Source organism: Grampus griseus (assembly GCF_964374135.1).
Source record: "Grampus griseus genome assembly, chromosome: 9".
Taxonomy (NCBI): domain Eukaryota; kingdom Metazoa; phylum Chordata; class Mammalia; order Artiodactyla; family Delphinidae; genus Grampus; species Grampus griseus.
Window position 1 is genome coordinate 23175019 of NC_139003.1, and position 18738 is coordinate 23193756.

At 51.4% G+C, this 18738-nt stretch overlaps 2 protein-coding genes across 2 annotated transcripts in view; one reads left to right on the top strand and one right to left on the bottom strand.

The window, feature by feature from the left end:
• Positions 1-2045, top strand: part of TNPO3 (transportin 3) — an 82038-nt gene extending 79993 nt beyond the window's left edge. Inside the window, exon 23 of the mRNA XM_082661568.1 lies at positions 863-2045. The gene's annotated coding sequence lies outside the window, so the exon portion shown is untranslated. The remainder of the gene's footprint in view (positions 1-862) is intronic.
• Positions 2046-6624: 4579 nt separating this feature from the next.
• Positions 6625-17148, bottom strand: IRF5 (interferon regulatory factor 5). Its single transcript, XM_082661569.1, has 9 exons — positions 17091-17148; positions 12218-12423; positions 10060-10249; positions 9572-9636; positions 9049-9082; positions 8629-8871; positions 8010-8402; positions 7802-7920; positions 6625-7494 (listed from the first exon to the last, which is right to left on the bottom strand). Exons 2-9 carry the CDS (start codon positions 12410-12412, stop codon positions 7249-7251), a joined length of 1485 nt encoding a protein of 494 aa, XP_082517695.1. The 5' UTR covers positions 12413-12423; positions 17091-17148; the 3' UTR covers positions 6625-7248.
• Between the last annotated feature and the right edge of the window lie 1590 nt (positions 17149-18738).

Below are 18738 nucleotides of genomic sequence, written 5' to 3' on the forward strand. Positions count from 1 at the left end.
TTCTTATCATTTTTTACAATTTTAACGCTGAAATGCTAGGTTTTTGACCAAGGCAGGAGGTAAAGGAAAAGAGCTAGCCTCTGTGTCTAGCCCCTGATCATCAGTTTTCTCCATTTGCTTCTGATTCTGAAGTAAAGCAAGAAGCTTAGCTGAGGAAGGAAAGGACTGGGTGGTGGGGTCTGGGTGCCAGTTTCTTGACTGAAAGAAGAAAGGCATCTCTCCTGTAAGCCCACCCTTTGATGTCTTAAGCAGAATTTATTCTCCCTGGAGGCAATTCTCGATGAATGTGCAGCCCTCTCACTGGTGGTTTTGTGATTAAATGAATTTGCGGGTGAAGATGCTGTTGAGCAATGCCTCACCATACCAGAAATTATTTCTAAACTTTGGTTCTTTGATGAGTAGTGATATCATTTGGGATCCTCAGGTTTTGCAGTGTCTGTAATAGTAGAGTCTAAATCAGTGGCTCTTAAACCTTTTCTTAGTAGGCAAAGCCTTCTTTCAAAATAAAATCTTGCATGAAACCCCAATACTTCAAAAGACTTAAATGGAGGTTTTCTGGTTGGCTTTGGAGTGGGCAGCCTGGACCTGCTGGCTTACTCTTTACCCCCACATATTATCACTGAGGACACTCAGAATTGGAAAAGCACCACAGACGGTATTTCATTAAAACAGTAGCTCCTTTAAAATCACAAGTGAAAAAAATCCAACTTCTTTTTTTTTTTTTTTTTAAACTGAGTTCTTACAGCGGAGGCCAGAATGAGGTGCCTGAGCAAGTATAGAAACTTCTGTCTTGAGGTTGACTTTCTGAAGTATTTGCTGTCTCCTGGACCACAGTTATTGACTGTCTTCTCTCTTTTGTCAGGAATGTCTTTTTTAATTAGAAGACAGGAAGAAAACAAAAATCAGACTGTGTCCCACAATCAGAAACCTCCATTGTGGCAGAGGGGCCTTCACCGCCACCAGGGCCTCCCGCCAGACAGGGAGAGACTCCAGCCTTCCAAGGCCATCCTGAGGAGTTCCTGTTTGGGGGTGTGAGGGAAAATCAGCGCGGTTTAAAAAAGATGGCTGCGGCCTGTGCAGCGTGGTGGGAGGTGAGCTGGTTTCCTGGTGAACTTGTTTCTAAAAGGAAAAATAATTTTAAAGAAATAAAAAAAAAAAAAAAAAAGGAAAACTAAACTGAAATCAGAACTGAAACATTCTCCTGGTAGCAAATGACATGCACACATACGTACACGTACCTACACACACACGCACACACACACATGCTAACATGCATGTGTGCACACAGAAAAATAAAAGTACAAAACTTTCTGTGAAACAAAAACATTTACTTAGGGAAGGTGGGAATTCAAATGAATTAAATAACTGCAATTGGAAGGAAAGGGTCAGGATCATCTCTTAAGGTTTTCTGCTGTTTTGTCCTTTCCTTCTCTCCCACCCTCTCTTCTTTCCCTTTCCCCCTCCCCCTCCTCTTTTAATGAAAGTTAGTAGAAATTTTTCCTACTGTCCCAACTGTTTTCTTCTCACCTTTAGAATTCTTCAGACAAGGAGAAATAAGCAAGGAGCCTGTTCTGTTTTATATCATGGTCATATCAATGATACTAGGACCTGCCAGGGCCAAAATTCATGTATATCCCCATCCTGACCCTATTCAGTCTCTTAAGTCCACTTCCCACCTACATTGGGTTGTCGTCGTCTTTGGAGAGAAGAGCCAAAATTAGGGTGAGTGGGATATAAATATATATTCTAAGTTGTAGTTTTTTTAAGATTTTTTTTCTTTTTTTTTTATTTAATTTTTCACCCATAGACATGAGAGAGGAAAACAGAGGGTGGGAGAATGGAAAAAAGTGTTTACAGGGCTAACTGTAGTTTACTAAAAAATGCAGAAATTATTTGACTTCATGGGGAGTGAGGCAGAATAGGGAGGCCCAAAGCAAGTCCTAATATTTTAAAGGAGTTGCAGCCCTGCACAGGCATTAGATATTAGGGCACTGTTCTGTCTGGTGTTGTAGCCATCACAAGAACAAATCAACAGCAACCAAAAAAAAAACCAATAAATTTTAAAAATTTAATCAGTGTTTGTTTTTACTTCATTTCACTGCCTCATAGATCTGAAATGGTACGGCTAAACCTCCTGAGTGAATAGTCTTAGTTGTTCTCTAATAGGCATCTGGGTACAGAGTTTGAAATTCAGGCCCCTGCCATTACTGCCCCAGACCCTTCATATTTCAGGGGAGTGGCTCTTTCTGCATCTTTTATTCTTCTGGTTTACCCTAAAACTCCTCCTGCTACATTCTGTCCTTTCATATGGCCTCAGTGGGACGGAGGTTGGGTGACTTGGCATATTAAACAAAATGTAGCATATTCTTTTCACAGTGGGCACCCAAGTAGATTGTTTCCTAACCTACTGAGTACTTATCTGATCTTAAAAAAAACAACCCCGTAATGAAGTATCATTGACATGCAATAAGCTGTACATGTTTAAGGTTTACATGTTTAAGGTATACAGTTGATAAGCTTTGACATAGGATACACCTGTGTATGTATGTATGTAAAAAATTATTATTTTTTTAATTAATTAATTTTATTTATTTATTTTTGGCTGTGTTGGGTAATAGCCTTCCCTGGTGGTGCAGTGGTTAAGAATCCGCCTGCCAATACAGGGGACACGGGTTCGAGCCCTGGTCCGGGAAGATCCCACATGCCGCGGAGCAAGTAAGCCCGTGTGCCACAACTACTGAGCCTGCGCTATAGAGCCCGCGAGCCACAACTACTGAGCCCGTGTGCCACAAGTACTGAAGCCCACGCGCCTAGAGCCCATGCTCCACAACAAGAGAAAAGATAGTGAACATACCCTTTACTCCCAAAAGTTTCTTCGTGCCTCTTCCCACCCTTTCCCATGCCCAAGTAGCCACTGATCTGCCTTCCATCACTGTGAATTAGTTTGCGTTTTCTTGAGTTTTATATAAATGAGATCACACAGTATATTATAGTAATCGGGCTTTGAGCTAATAACCTTGACCACAGAGTTGCATCTAGTATTTGGAATCCATGAAACAAACCTCCCTGCATAACATCAATGGTACTCAGAGTTTGGTTCTCTAAAAAGGCAATATTGGAAGGGGAGAAAAAAACTTGAATATGGAACGGTGTTTGGAGTAAGATTATCAAATTCTGGGGATCAGCACATTGCCCTCACCATCCTGCTCATTTTCTGGTTAGACAGTAAAACTTTGAAGCCTAGTCCAACCCTAGGTCCTTGCAATGACCAATTGACTTTTCTCTGTTTAAGGATTTTGGCTTTTATCACCAAAAGCTGTATCTAGGACTGGAAAACATGTGGAAGGGTTAATATAACTCTCCCCAGCCACTAAAAAGTAGCCTTTGGAATACATATCCTAGTGTATGTCAAGAACATCCTCTCCACAGCTGTAGCTTTGAAATCCAGAACTCTTATTAATGGTTCTCACTGCTTACCCTTCAGTGTTAACAGATTGATTCAGACTAATTCTTACAAATAGTCTTGTTACTTTTGGGCATAGCAAGGATACCCACCTAAATTTCAATTTAACAGGGAACTGTTGGGGATCAGGTACCCTAATGTAGATATTGTGTTCCTGCTTGACATTGTCTAGTGGGAGTAGAATGAGAGTCTTACCTAAGTAAGCACCTGAACTTACCTAAGTCAGGAAGTTCCCATGGATCTGTTCCCTTATTTCCGTGATTGACTTAGCCAAGAAGTTTTAGTCATGATTATGTGAAACACAAATCACCCGTTGGGGCTATTCCCAGCAAGATTGTACTAAACTAAAGTAACTTGTAATTTTTATGTACGTGTTCTATAAAGATCAATAACTGAGAATGTAAGATAAATAAGAGAGGAACTTTTGAATGGCATCAAGACCTCATGAATGCAAAGTATGTGTCCATCTTGTGTAGCCTGGGTACTAAATCGTTTTACAGGGATGAAAGCCAAAATCCAGAAAAGTTAAACATTCAAGATTATGCAACAAGGTATGCCTCATTTTTGTGAGATGTATTACTAGCAAATGAGAAAGTTGCCTGTGAGAACATTCCTCTGACAAAAAATGGGGAAAAGCTGTCAATATTTCTCTCCTACTCGACAAAGACTGAAAAGTTCTTTAGGTCAGTGAAAAGCTGAATAAGGGGAAGGAGTCTTGAATTAAAAGGGAATATTTTGTTGGGTACAAGGATGAACTTGGTGGGGATGAGGGGCCTGCAGGAAGGATGTAAGGTAAACTGCAGGGTGCTAGAGGGGTGTATTCATCCCCAGGGCCATGAGCATCAGTACTCTGTGGATTCCAACTTAAACACTAGCAGAGGCCACTACCAACCAGAACTTCAGCGTAGCTAGGGAGCAGTGCATAGCAACGCGTTGTCCTGCCTTTAAGCTCTGGAACTTACAGTATCTGTTATTTTGGGTGGGGAGGGGTAGTGTTCATCCACCACTGGTTACAACACACAGATTTACAAGAAATGATGGCCAGGTATGCTGTTTTTTTGTTTCTGCTTTCATTGTTGTTTTATTTTTAAGAAATCAAAATATAAGTAGAAGCCCAAGGAAGATTTTCAGCAGCCACTGAGCTTCCTGCAGTGTTGCAGAAGTCAGTCAGATGTTCCTGCCAAGCTTTGTAATCCATCAACTCGATATGACTGGTGAGAATGACACTTAACCTCAGTGTCTCCCTTACAAAAACCATGAGAAACACATCAGATAAATCCCAAATGAGGGACATTCTAAAATGTACCCTCAAAGCCATCTAAGTCATCGAAAACAAGGGAAGTCTGAGAAACCGTCAGACCAGTGGTGGCTAGGGAGACATAATGACTAAATGTATTGTGATCATTTGGATGGGATGCTAGAGCAGAAAAAGAGTATGCGATAAAAACTAATGAAATCTGAATAAAGAATGGAATTTAGTTAATAATGATGTATTCATTTTGTTTCATTAGTTGTGACAAATGTTCCATAGTAATGTAAGGTATAATGTAAGATGTTAACAACTGGGGAAACTGGCTGTGGGTTATATAGGCACTCTATTAGCAACTTTCCTGTAAATCTGAGACTATTCTAAATTTGTTTATTTAAAAAAAAATCACTGGGCTTCCCTGGTGGCGCAGTGGTTGAGAGTCCGCCTGCCGATGCAGGGGACACGGGTTCGTGCCCTGGTCCAGGAAGATCCCACATGCCGCGGAGCGGCTGGGCCCGTGAGCCATGGCCGCTGAGCCTGCACGTCCGGAGCCTGTGCTCCGCAACGGGAGAGGCCACAACAGTGAGAGGCCTGCGTACTGCAAAAAAAAAAAAAAAAAAAAAAAAATCACTAAAATCTGCACAGGGCACTTAACCATATAAAGATGCTAAACCTTGTTCCTAATGAGAAATGGTAGAGATACTATTTCTCACCTATCAGGTTGGCAAAAATCCAAAAAGTTGACACTATAACCTGTTGAGACAGTGGGGAAACAGCCACGCTCAGAGATTTATCAGAATTCTGCCAATATCTAGCAAAGTTAGACACATATTTATCCTTTGGCCCAGAAATCCCATTTCTATGGAGCCATCCTAAAGATATACAGGCAAAAATATGAAAATACATAAATATGCACAAGCCTACCCACTCCAGCGTTATGTATAATAACTAACGATCGGAAACAATTCCAACACCCACAAGTCAAAGGTAGTCGAAACAAAAACCTGTATCCAATTAAGCCTCTAGAATCCAGGGTCCAGATCAAAGTACCAATTTACAGGAAACACAGGAGACAAAATATGTTAACACAACAGATGCAGTCAGGAGCATCTAGGCAAAAACAAAATGCAGAACAAAAAATGCAATTTCTTCCACAATTAAATAGCAAGGGAATAAAATTTCTCTAGTTGTCTTAAATTTTTAAATGCTAGATATTTGATAAAAATTAATTAGGTGCGATATTACAGTTTTTTTAGGATGTGCTTGTCTTTTAGAGATATATACTGTTTATACCTGAAATATGTCTAGGATTTGCTTCAAAATAATCTCAAGGTGGGGGAGTGGTTGGGAGTTCAGATGAGAAAGACTATGAATTGATTATTGTTGGAGCTACTACATGGGAATTTCATACCATTCTCCCTACTTTCACAAACGTTTAAAACATTCCCTAATAAAAAGATAAGAGCAGAATTGTTCAGATCATAAAATTAACATCTATGAGCCAGATTCAAACAGTGAGCTACCAATTTGTATGCATTGTCCTAATATGTTTAATAGCATATGTGTATACATGAGGGTAACAGATTGTAATGGTCCCTAGTTGAAATCCAGCCCTTCCTTTTTCACCATTTCTTACGGGAATTGATTTGGACAGGATTTTAGATTCTGCACACATTTAAAAGTCCACGCCCTTGCTTCAGCCAGCTTCCTCCTGGAAAGCAAAGCCAGCCAGCTGAGTGCTTATGAAGGCCCTGCTGACTCATCAGCCTGGAAGGCAAGCCCTCCCTGTGTCGGCGGCCCCAGAGCAGGGGGGCAGGTGCTGGGGGAAAGAGGGCCAGCTGGTATGAGACATACGGTCTAGTAGAATAGCATGGGAACAACTGGTACTGGAAAATAATAGCTGAGTCTCTTTTTTAATATTTATTAATCCAAAAATACGTAAAATTCCACTTTCTACCCCAGGATCTTAGACTCTGAAGGGAGGTAGCTGCCAGCCTTAAGTATCTGGTGTAATACGTAAGTGCTCATCTCTGTCTCTGGAGGAAGAAAGATGAGGAAGTGGGGCTCAAGCTAGGGAACCCCAATATCCGGTCCATGCCCTGCAGAGGACCTGCCAGGGAGACCTGAGCCACAGCACTTGGCTCTTTTTGCCAGAAGAAATGGGGGCAACCACAAGTATGGGTCACTCTGGGGCAACTCCCTCTGTACAACTAGGCCCCCTGGAGCCAGGAGGAGTTCTTTCCCTCCTCACTGGTGCCGATGGCTCAGTTCCCCCAGTTCCCCCACCCAGCCCAGGAGAGGCATATCCAGGAAGACAGAGTCCTCAAAGCAAAATTGGCTTCCAGTTTCCGTCAGCTTCTAAGGAGAACCTGGAACTCGGGCCTCTTTTCCCTCTTCTTCGTGACCCAGATCCACTTCCAGAGAACCCAGAGATAGGACCCTGCTGCCCACCAGGTGCCCACTGAGGCCATCGCACCTCCACATCAGTCTGCACAGCCACCCTGGAAGCCTGGGCCACTCACTGTCTGCAGCCGCATTACTGCATGCCGACTGGGTGCATGGGCCAGGGCCCCTGGCCAGCACTGAGGCCTGCCACAGGAGGGGCTTGGGCCACAGGCTGCAGCTGCTGCTGGGACTGCCAGATGTGATGGAGCTCCTTGAACTGTTCTACCATGCGGTCTTTGAGGTCTGGGTTTGAGATCTGTAGCCGGATGCTATCAGCCGACCAAGAAAGCTCCCCTGAGAACATCTCCAGCAGCAGCCGAGCTGCTACAGGCACCACCTGGGGGGCAAAGAGGAGAAAGGACAGGGAGAACCTTGGCAGGGCTGTCCAACCCAGCTGTGCATGAAGGCGTCCTCCAGGGGTCAGGTGGTGGGCTGCATCCACCAGGAAGACGGGGCACCAACTTCTACTTCATAAAAAGGCTGCTTATGTGTGGGCAGCACTGATCCTTGATTAACTCTGACCACTGAGTTCACACCACCCAGAGGGCCCTGCGCCTCCACCCTGGGTGGGGCAAGGGCCTAGCCCCAGGATTCCCCAATATTCAAACCAAAGCAGAGTTGGGGGGTGGGGGGTGGGAGTATACCTGTACAGTGATGAGCTTCTTCTCTCGGGGTTTGCGATCAGGCCACTCCTCCCCAAAGCAGAAGAAGATCTCAAACGGTGGTGGGGTGTTGGTCTGGCCCTTCTGGAACAGGATGAGCTCTGCATTGAGATTGAGACCCTTAATCAGAGGCTGGCACCATGCCCCTGGATGAAAGGAGACCAAGAGGAACACGACATGGGGCCCTCACCATTGAGAAAATGCTCCAGGCTGAAGAGCTTGGTCTTGACCTCCCGCTGGATGGGGTTGGGGTGTGAGCCATGGGCTGAGGCGCAGGGCCCGCTCCAGAACACCTTGCACTGGCACAGGCGGATGGCATACAGATCCTGGCCTTGTAGCTGGAGGATGAGCCCGCGGTCCAGGACATCCAGCAGCTGGTTGGTATAAAAGCGCTGCTTGTCGCTGGGGATGTCCTCGGGGCTGGGGAAGCGCACTTGTTCTAGACTCACAGGGCCAAAGAGCTCCACCTGCTCCTGGGTGGCCTCCAGCTGGCTGTAGAAGAGCCGGCAGCCATGGGGGTTGCTGATGGTGAGGGCCCGGGGTGGCCTCCCCCGGTACTGGAACTTGATCTCCAGGTCGGTCACTGTAGGGCAGAGGGGCAGCCCCGCCCCACCCGTGAGCCCCACGCCTCCCCATTCCACAGCCCACTGACTTTCTCTGCCCTCTCTGCCCCATGACCAGGCCATCTTCAGCTCTCCCACTTCCTTCCTCCACCCAAGCAGGGACTGGTGTGAGCGTTTTTGTTCTCCTCGTCATCCTCCACATTCCCAGCGCTGCTTTTCCCGGCCCAGCCCCCCCAGGGTCCTTACGAGGCAGCATGTGAGGGCTGATCAGCAGGTCGGGCAGGAGTTGTTCGCCTGTGGGGGGCAGGCTGGCAGCCAGGGTCCCAGGCTGTGGGTTTGGCAGGACCTCAGAAAGCAGCTCCCCATAGTCAGCAGGGTTGCCAGGGGCAGGGGGACCCAGCACCACAGGCGGCTGGAGAGTGGGTGGCCACTTGACATCCTCTTTGGATAAAGAATAGGGTGCCATGGGGGGACCGGGCTGCACTGCTTCTACGGAAGGTGGCGGCGGACAAAGCTTCAATGCCACTTCCAGGAGCTGCCTCCCAGGCCCACCTACTCCCAGCCCTGGGCCGCCCCCAGCCTCCCTTCAGCCCCCTCCCAGGTACCCGTGGTACCTGCAGCTCCTCCTTATACTAAACCCCCAACCACACCGCCTCCCAGCCCCACCTGTGAGGCTCAGGCTTGGTAACATCCTCTGGAGCTGAAAGGAAGACACAGGCAAAGGAGGAGGGAGGAGGTCAGAGAGAGAGAAGGGAGGACAGGTTATTAAATTGATCTGATGCTAAAGAATGAGACCCTCAAGGCAATTCCCTGGTCTTCCGCTTAGGCGAGGCCAGAACCTGCCTCCAGGCCCAGCTCGGCCATCCCAGGCATGTCAGTAGGCTCTCAGTGCCCCAGTTTCTGCCTTCTGCAGGTGGTAATAACTACTAAGCCCCAACTGCTGAGGGCAAGACCATGTGTGAGCATGCTTTATACCAACAAAGTCCCAGGGAGGTTCAAGGTGGTGACTTTGTTCCTGTCTCCAGAATCCCGAGAGAAGAAACTCAGAGAAGAGCTGCAGAAACAGCAGCAGGGCTCCAGAGGAATGGAACTGCTCCATCCTACAGCAGAGTAGGACAGCAGAAACGCCCTAGCAAGGCCCACTGCTTCAGCACAGGCAGACGCTGCGAAGAGCGGCCCCGGAGCTCACCTCTTCCTCTTCCTCCTCCTCCTCCTCTCCTGTACCGAGAGTGTAATCCTCACTGGGCTGTGACTCTGCAGAGTGAGGGAGAGAAAAGAAGGAGTTCAGTGGGGGAGGAGGAGGAAGGCCACCAGGGCTCCATGTGGCAGCTCCTGCTGTGGCTTCTCCCCCTGCCCAGAGCTGCCCAAACAGAGTGAGTGAAGGGCCGCACAGCCACCAGCAATCACTAGGGATGCCCCTGACCCCACGGCACTCTGCTCCCTGGGCCACCCGACCTACATTCACTGGAGCCAAGAGCCAAGAACCAGGATGGGTTGAGGAAGACAAACCTGGGGGCCTGGTCCATGCCAAGCCATTCCTGGCCTCACAAATGATCCACTCCTGGGAGCCCTGGATGTTATGACCTAGCAGCATGCCCCGACCACTGCTCGTTGGAGGGGCCCCTGGCCCTTCCTGCATAGCCTCCCAGGTGTCCCACACAGGGCCAGACAGGATACCTGCAGGAGTGGGGCCATTGGAGCAGACCTCATAGATCTTGTAGGGCTGAGGCGGCATGTCCCGGGGCCCATCATAGATGAGGCGAAAGTCACGGCTCTTGTTAAGGGCACAGCGCAGGTTGGCCTTCCACTTGGCCGGATCGGCCTCGTCCACCCCCTCGGTGTACTTTCCTGTCTCCTTGGCCCAGGCCTAGGTCAGGAAGACAAGACAGGCGACCACAGAGAACCTCACCCCTCACAAAAGCCCCTCCTGGCCAGTGGGAGTCGCTGCTGTGCGGTGAAACCTTCAGCGACACACTGGTGGAGCCCAAGTGTCCGTTTGCAAGGTGGGAGATAGGACGCCAGTCCCTTGGGGCTCCAACAAGCGAAAGGAAATCTAGGTGCTTTGAAGGGCATTGTACTCACTGGTCCTAAGGTGGCAAATAGGTACAGTCTCTGAGGAGGATGGGGTAACATGGTGGATAAGAGCATGGGATCTGGAGCAGAACTGAATCCGGAATCTGCCACCGCCCGCTGTGTGCCAGGGCGGGTTACTTTGCCTCTCTTTGCTTTGATCTCCCCAACACAGTGCCTACCTTGCAGTGTGGCGGTGAAGACTCAGGGCTAATGCACATAAACTCTCTGAATTGTGTCTGCACTTGGGATGGACTCCGTACACTTCAGCTGTTGGTATTATTATAATTATCATAATTATTATTATTTTTTGGCCCCGCTGCACGGCTTGCGGGATCTCAGTTCCCTGACCAGGGATTGAACCCGGGCGGTGGCAGTGAAAGTACCAAATCCTAACCACTACAGACCACCAGGGAACTCCTGGTATTGTTATTTTGGAGGGCAGTTTGGTTGATATCAAGATTACAAATGTTTCTGCCCTTTAACCCAGCAATTTGGCTTCTGGGAATTTATCCTACGGATGCAGAAGCATCCGCACAAAAGTTTGCACGTACGAGGTTATTCACTGCGGCTCTGTTTACAAAAGAAAAAGACCCCAAATAATCTAAATGTCCATTAATGGGAGCTGGTTAAATTATAGCCAATCCATAGAATGGAATACTGGGCAGCAAGAAAAACAAAACAAAAACAGGGAAGTTTTGATACACTAACATGTTGTAATCTTCAAGAAATGAGGTACAGAAGAGTATGTAAACATCTACCATTTTTGTCAAAAGTTGGGGAAAGCATAGGTATACATTTGCTTGTACATGCACAAAAATCTCTCAGGAAGGATAAACAAGAAACTGATAATACTAATTGCCCCAAAGGAGGGGGTTGGGTGCCTGGGGGACAGTCTCCCATAAGGGAGACATTTTGCACTTCTTAAATGTTGAATTGTATGACCGTGTTACCTATTCAAAAATAAGAAATGGATTTGAAAGGAACCTTGAAAAGGTAAATACCAAAGGCAAAGACTAAGAAATACATAGCCAAAGCTTTAAAACGAAGCATTCCCTTTGACCCAGAAACGTTTAATGAGGAACTAACCCCAAAGAAAATCATTTAAGATGTACCATGGGTAAGAGTTTAGAGGGCGTCCATGGCAATGTGGTCTTCAACACAAGAGACCCTGAAAGCCACCTGAGGCGTCCAAAGACTGGGACTGGGTGACTAAAGTGTGCTGACCCCTCCAGTGGAACATTCAGTGGTCACTAAAGGTGCTGTGGCATTTGTTGGAGAGGAAAGCTAGTCCTGATGTTGGGTGAAAAATACAGGTTATAAAATAGAATCTATGGTTTGATTCCATGTTTGCACTTCATATACACACATATGCAGAAAACTGGAAATGTAAGCAAAAAATATTCACAGTAGTTACCTCCTAGTATTAAGATTAAGGGGGAATTCTGTGGTGTTCTTTTAGCGTCTGTGTACACCAAACGTGCACCCTGGACAGGCACTCACGTGTGATGAAAATGACACAAGAACAAGGAGGAAGAGAAAGAGTTACTGGAAGGTCTCCTGGGGGGTCCCTCAGTCCTCACCTTGCTCTGGGGATCAGGTTAGAAAGATGTGCACTGTGATGATGCCTGCGGCCCCTTAGCCCAGGCCTGGGGTCACCCGCAGCAAGGCAGCTAGGAGAGCGGCCAGTCTGAGATGTAGAGGGAGTTCTCTTCTAGGGAGGGGGGCCTCAGAGGTCCAGGCGGTACGCCTGTCCAGGGCTTACCTTGAAGATGGTGTTATCTCCATCCTGGCTGGGGCCGTGCCGCGTGGCATGGCGCCAGGGGATATAGAAGCATTTCTTTTCCCCATTGACCCACTGAAGCCCCGGGTACTGGCAGCTGTTCACCTGGGCCACCAGCCAGGGCTTCAGCCGTACGCGGCGGGGCGGAGGAAGGGCAGCGGGGGCAGGCTGGTTCATGGCAAAGGCGTCTGCCAGAGAGAGCAGAGGGGGAGCACATCAGCACGTCAGCTGGCCGTTCCCTGCAGCAGGGGACGTGTGGGTGCTGGGGGGGGGGGGGGCCGAGGCATGGGCTGGGCCGTTAGGGCTTTCCCTTCCTCCAGCACGGGCGGCCGGAGTCACTGCCGTCCATCCAGGTGCTCAAGTCAGTTCTCCTCTCCAGCCACCAGCTTTCCTGTCACAGGGTCCCTGCATGTGGGCTTTGTGTTTGGGGGGAAGGAAGGAGGGGGTGTACAGTTCTAGTGGATGCTGTGGGTGCCCCACCGGGACGCCCCGTGCCAGGCAGGGCATCAATTCCCCCGCTGCTGTGAGGCCGGCACAGCACAGAGCCACCCTCGCTACCTCACTCCCAGGCCGGGCCCACACCTCCACTCTGGGGGGACAGCCCGCAGCCAGTGGGTGACTTGACACACGGGAACGGAAGGCTGGTGGCCTGGCTTCAGGTGGAGCAAATGTGTGCTCCAGGCTCCTCAAGGGCTCGGGCTGAAGCCGGGCTCCAGCTGAGGCCACATCCTTGCTTAGATTTCTTCCTGCCTCACCCCTGCTCCCTCCCTCTCCTCCAGAGAACCCCTCACCAAACCACCTTCTAGGGAACCCGGCTAAGACAAAGGTGGAACCTGTGAGCCAGGGTCAGAGACAGAAAGGACCAAGCCATCATAGACCCCCGTCCTGAGACTCAGAGGGGACTCTGTCTCTGGTCAAGGAAGGAACAAAGAGCTGAGCCACGATGAGAAATCAGGCTGCCTCCCACCCGGGGCTCTAGTTTCTGAGCACATGTGAGTTAGATGGGTGTGCAAGCGTGTGTGTAAGAGGGCACACACTGCCCCGGCACCATGCTCCTCTCCCACTTCCTTGGTACCACTGTCCCTCGCAGAAGATGCTCCACAAGTAATGGAGAGGGAGTGGTAGCGATGAGGATGGGGTGGGCCAGGGTCTTTTCCAGAAGCCGTGCTTCCTGGAACAAGGGTGCCCACACTTGGCCTCTGGGGTGGGCCCCCCAGCACTCACATGCCCCTCTCCAGAGTGCCATGGGCGGTCCTGAACTCTTCTCCATTGAGATGAGTGGTTTGGGGCTCTTACTCAGCCTCGCACTGCCTCTTCCCCATCTCGTTCACCTTCCAGGTGGGGGGGGGGCAAAACCTCTTCGAGGCCAGGAGTGCCTCCTGCTCTTCTTCCTCACCACTCGCCCCCCTCCCGGACACCCGGCCATTCAGTGGACCAAAATAGGACTTAAGAAATACCAACCAGATGTTGGAAGCATCTGTCCTCCAGCTGTTTATTCCCCCCACCCCCGCCCCACAACCAGCCCTGCTCTCCCCAGGATCCTCCTCTGACTCAAGGGTGAGACCAGACCCGAGAGGAAGGCTGCAGGGGCTGTGTTGCAGGTGAGGGTCTCAGGGAGGCAGGCCTGTCAGGGAAGGAATGACTGAAGGAAATGGGATATCTGGGTAGGTGAAGTGAACACGCAGTGGGGTGGGAATGAGAGGTACCACCATGTGACAAAGAGACTAGGGTTGAAGTCAACACCCGGACAGCCTCCACTGAGACAGACTAGACCCAGGCTGAAGAACTTCCTAACAGCTAAAGCCACCCAACCACAGGCCGGACTGCTGCTGGGAGCAACGGCTTCTGGGAGTACACAAGCCCTGGCGGGCTTCCTGGCCTGCACTGGGACACACACACACACACACACCCCCCAACCTCCCAGGCCTGCCCCAGTACCTTGTTGGGTTGTGGCAGCTAAGTGCCACCTCGACGTCGCTAAGGGGTCTCAGCTGCAGGCCTCTCCTCAGAGCAGTGCCCAGCGCTGGGCCGGGACAGGGAAGGCAGGAGAACGTCCAGCCCTGCCCCCAGGCTTCAGAAGATGGGTGGCTCGGTTCCCTTTTCTGCACTAGCCTCCACCCAGCCCCAAGGGAAATGAAAGTGGCCAGACCGGACAACTCGGAAACCTGACTCACTGTGAGCTGGGGGAGGGAAGGGATGTGGAGAGAATCACATTTGGGTCCCCCAGACCAAATTCTCAATCTCTCACCTTGTAGCCCATCCCCCAACCCCCAAGCCCACTGGCAGTCATTGTACATTGTGTGGTTCACAGCACTGGAGAGCTTCACCCAATATGTATTTGTAGCATCCCCACCCTCCCAAAGGCCAGGGTCCTAGAATAGAAGGGTGGCAGTCACCAGTAGCAGGCCATTCTGGCTAAGAGAAGGTAGACAGAGGAAAGCTCTGTTGACACAGAGGACAAGGCAAGCTTTCCTGATGACCCACACACATGGTCAGCCCGCAGCTGTGCCATAGGTGGTGGTGCAGCTGGGAGGCCAGAAAGGTCGAGTCCTCTGCCCAGGGCAAGGAGGAAATCAGGGCGAGGAACACTGCCTGGCCTGGAACAACACTGCTTTTCAACACAAAGATGTTGAAATTATAACACTGACCTCTTGACAGTAAGGTGCAACCCCTTCAAGCAGTACAGGGAGGGGCTGTGGAGAGAGCCTCCCATGACAAGTCTGACCAGGGCCAAGAGAGGGTCTGTCCAGCATGCCACAGAAGGGTCTTCAGCCACAGGGGGTTTGCCTGCCTCCAGGTGCACCAGGACCAGGCTCAGCATCAGCTCCCCAAGGTGGCTTCCTCCCACAGGGAGACAGGCTTAGATCTGATTCAGACTATCCCAATGCCAGGAGTTCCGAATTTCGGTGCCTTTGTGCTCCATCCCTACTTTCCCTCCACATAGAAGCAGCCACCCAGATTCCCAGGGTGTCCCAGAAGCTATAGCACAGCCCTGAGAAATTCCATCCTACACCCCCTACCTGCTGCTGGGAAGAGGACTTGATTTTCCATCAGAGGGCAGGCTAGTCAGGGGGTCTGCCCTGATCCTTGACAGCTGAGCCGGTCTGCAGCCCTCAGACCTAGCCTTGTGGATTTGAGCACCGGAAGAGGGGAAAGGCGGAAGTGCATGCATCAGCTTCCATGGGAACATCAAAGGAGGTGTGGCCTGCTGAGGACCCGAGGAAGCCCCCAGAGGTGAAGGGGCAGCCCAGGAGCTCCTCCTGAGGGGGCGAGGCCCCACATCTCCTGAAGTCCCAGGAGCCAGCCACCAGAGGAGCCTGGAACATTGTGGGCACCAGGGACCCCCTAGGGAAGGAAGCTCTGCAGCCCCCAACAGTGGGCAGATCAGAAAGCCCTTGCACCTCCTGAGTTTATCTGATTCAGACGTCTCCCCACAAACTCCACACCAAGCTCCTGGAGAAGGCAAGGGGTTCCCTGCCCCGGCAAGACCTTAAGCCGCGCCCTCTCATGGTGAGTTGACCACACCCTGAGAATAGCTGAGGCTCTGGGGCAGCTAATGCGGCGAAGGAAGCTTCTCTCGGCTTCATTTGGGGCGCACGGTGGGGTAAGACCAAGGCGCAGGGGGAAAACCCCAAGATGGGGCCTTTAGGTAAAAAAGGGTGGTTTCCCATAGCTTCTCTTGACTTGCTGGAAGCCCCAGCGCCCTAGCCCGATAGCTCTGCTCTGGCCCAGCTGCCCCTCCCGAGGGGCTCTAGCTTCCTGCATCGGCCCCGCCCTCGTCCTTACTGGTCCTGGTCACTCGTCCCAGCTCTGGGCGCTCGTGGAACCCAGGCCCGGCCCTGCCCTCTGGACCGCCCCCGCAGGTGCTGCTCCCCGGGTGGCTTGCCCGCGCCTCCTGGGCCAGCCCACAGAACCACCACCCCCCTACCCCGCCCGGGGCGCTGGCTTAGGGTCTGCCTCTCGGACCGCTTCTCCGGCTGGTGGCGCCCCCGCCGTCGTCCCCGCTCTGATGTGCCCAGGGTGGCGGCGTGGGCGGGAAAGTCCCCCTCGCCCCTGATCCCGAGTGCCGGATCCGGCGGCTCTGGGGTCGCGGAGACAACCCCGGCGCAGGTGTTCACCATCTCCTATCCCGCATCACGGTCACGCTGGTCTCACTTTCCTTCCACTTTTAGACTCTTAACTGTTTCGTTTCTAAGTTCGGGGGAACTAGTCTAAGAAGTATCACGCCCGTGGTTCCTCTCTGTTAGAGGAGGGTCAGCGCCTTCTTTTCTCGGGCACGAGTCGAAGGACGGCCGGCGCCTCTGCCTGACACCATCTTACTACACACTCTCTGCCCGAATTCTTGCCATTGGCCTTAAGATCCAGGGAGGATGAACCTTTTTAAACCTCATTCTCTTACTCGAAAGGATGAGAGGTGCCAGGGGAAGAGGGATTGGAGTGCACAGAAAGGGGGAATCGGGGCTTGCCCCTCCCATGGCCCAAGCCGGGAGCCCAGGCGCTGCCCATCCTTGGCGGTGGCGAGACGAAGGGAGAGAAGCAGCAGAGCTGGCGCCCCTGGCAGCAGTGCCTACTCCGCCGCCCGCGCCTCCGGGCTCCCCGGGCGCCTTCGGGACGAAGGCTGCTGGTGCGGGGCACCCCACGCTAATCAGGACGTAGGAGGCATCTTGGAGGCCGCCAGAACGGCGGGGCGCGCCCTGCCTTACGCGACCCCCCCGCGCCCCCCCCTTACCGAGCTCCGACGCCAGGAGAAGCCGGCGCTGACCCCTCCCGCGCGCCCGCCCCGCTCCGGTCCCCCTCCCGCCGCCAGCGGGTGCTCCGCGGGCGCGGAGAGGAGCGCGCGGCAGCCGGGACCTACCTGTCTGCGGTGCGCCCGCTTGGCTGCGCCCGGGAGCACGGGCCAGGCGGTGGGGCCGAGCTGCGCCCTCCCGGAGCCGCGCTTGTCTGTCCGCCCGCCCTCCCGGCACTTCCGCATCACCGCCCCCGCCCCTGGGCCGAGGCCGCCGAGCCTGGGTGCGCGGGCAGCGCCCCGCCCTGCCCCGCGAAGCCACCGTGGGGTCCCCGCGCAGACCCAGCGACCGAGGGGCCGGCCTGAGCCTCGGGCCAGGCTGGTCCCCCTGCAGCCCAGGGCCTGGGGGAGACGCCAGGCGGCGAGGTAGCCTTGAGTGAGTACTGGGCTCCTTCAGCCATCGGGAAGCGCGAAATAGTCGTTCGACACCCCTAGCCCCCCACCCCACCCTGCCGCGGTGCTCGGCTGGGCCCAGGAGCTTCCCAGCCTGTCCCTCCGGGAGCTCAAGATCGGTGCGGACATTGGCGATCAACCGAGCCACGTACCAGCGCGGTGGGGCGGACTGATAGACAGCCCCCGGCCCTCGCCCGCCAGCCTGCGAACTCTACCGAGGGTCACTGGAACCCAGCCGAGGGTCGCTGGCACCCAGACTCAGACAACCCCTCCACGACGTGCCTGCAGACAGGGATCCTCAGGCTACTCTGTTCCTTTCTAATTCTCAACCTTCGCACCTGCCTGCCCCAGGTCCCCTCCCTGATCACCTTACGGGTCTCTCAGGGTCAGCTCCTTGGTCGCTTGTCCCACCCCTTCACTCACCGCTATCTTGACTACACCCGTCTGCCGTTCTGAACGCTTTTCGGTTCCACACGTGGGCCTCCTCGCTGACCTCAACCTTCACACAACCTGTTCCCTCTTCAGGAGCATTCTTCGTTTGGGAACACCTGCTCGTCTTCAAATGTTGCCTCAGCATCACCTCCTTTGGAAAGCTTACCTTGACTTCCCTTCCTAGGTCGGGTTCCCAGCCTCTGAGACTCGTCCTCGCTGGTTTTCACTTAGGATTTTAATGTCTGATTCCCACTGGAATCAGCTTACTCAGGGACCACTCCTGTCTTTTCGTCTTCTATTTTCTATAGTAATTTTTAATTAAAATATTTTTAAACGAAGGAAATTTACGTCAGTTGATTAAATTTTAGGTAGAAACTAAAATACATAAGTTCTAAAAAACACTATTTGCACTTTAAAGTTTAGAGCCTGTATTTTTTAACAAATACAGCCATATTAGTTAGTTGATGAATCAGAACTTTGACCTTCCCCTCCCCTCTCCATCTCTGCAGGAATACCGAGGTTGGTCTTTACCCCTGATCTGTAATCATGACTCTTTATGTGTTGTCTGTTTTTCTTCTCTCCTGCATCTCTCTCCCTCTCCCCCACTCTTGCATAGCCCTAATATAAAAGGGAATATAATTGTATGTATTTTATTATTTGTATCTGCTGAATCTTTCACTATTTTATATTTTTAAAATTTAAAGTGTGGAAGCAGAAAATGAGGATAGAGAGATTGTTTTTTATTTCTTTCTTTAAATGTGAAACTGCTATTTACTTGAAAATGGTTGCCCCCAAAATACGAACCTTTTTCATTGGAGGTCAGTTGTGCTTAATAGAAAGTATTCTATGTTGGACTAGAAAATATATCTGGAGCAATAGTCAAGAGGAGCCT

What these genes read in the sequence shown, in the direction of transcription:
- IRF5 (XM_082661569.1), bottom strand. Translation starts at nt 12,412, where the DNA reads ATGAACCAGCCTGCCCCCGCTGCCCTTCCTCCGCCCCGCCGCGTACGG. An exon ending in CAATGGCCCCACTCCTGCAG is followed by an intron (nt 9,637 to 10,059) that starts GTATCCTGTCTG and finishes CTCACTCTGCAG; the next exon opens with AGTCACAGCCCAGTGAGGAT. An exon ending in CCTGGAGCATTTTCTCAATG is followed by an intron (nt 7,921 to 8,009) that starts GTGAGGGCCCCA and finishes ATCTCAATGCAG; the next exon opens with AGCTCATCCTGTTCCAGAAG.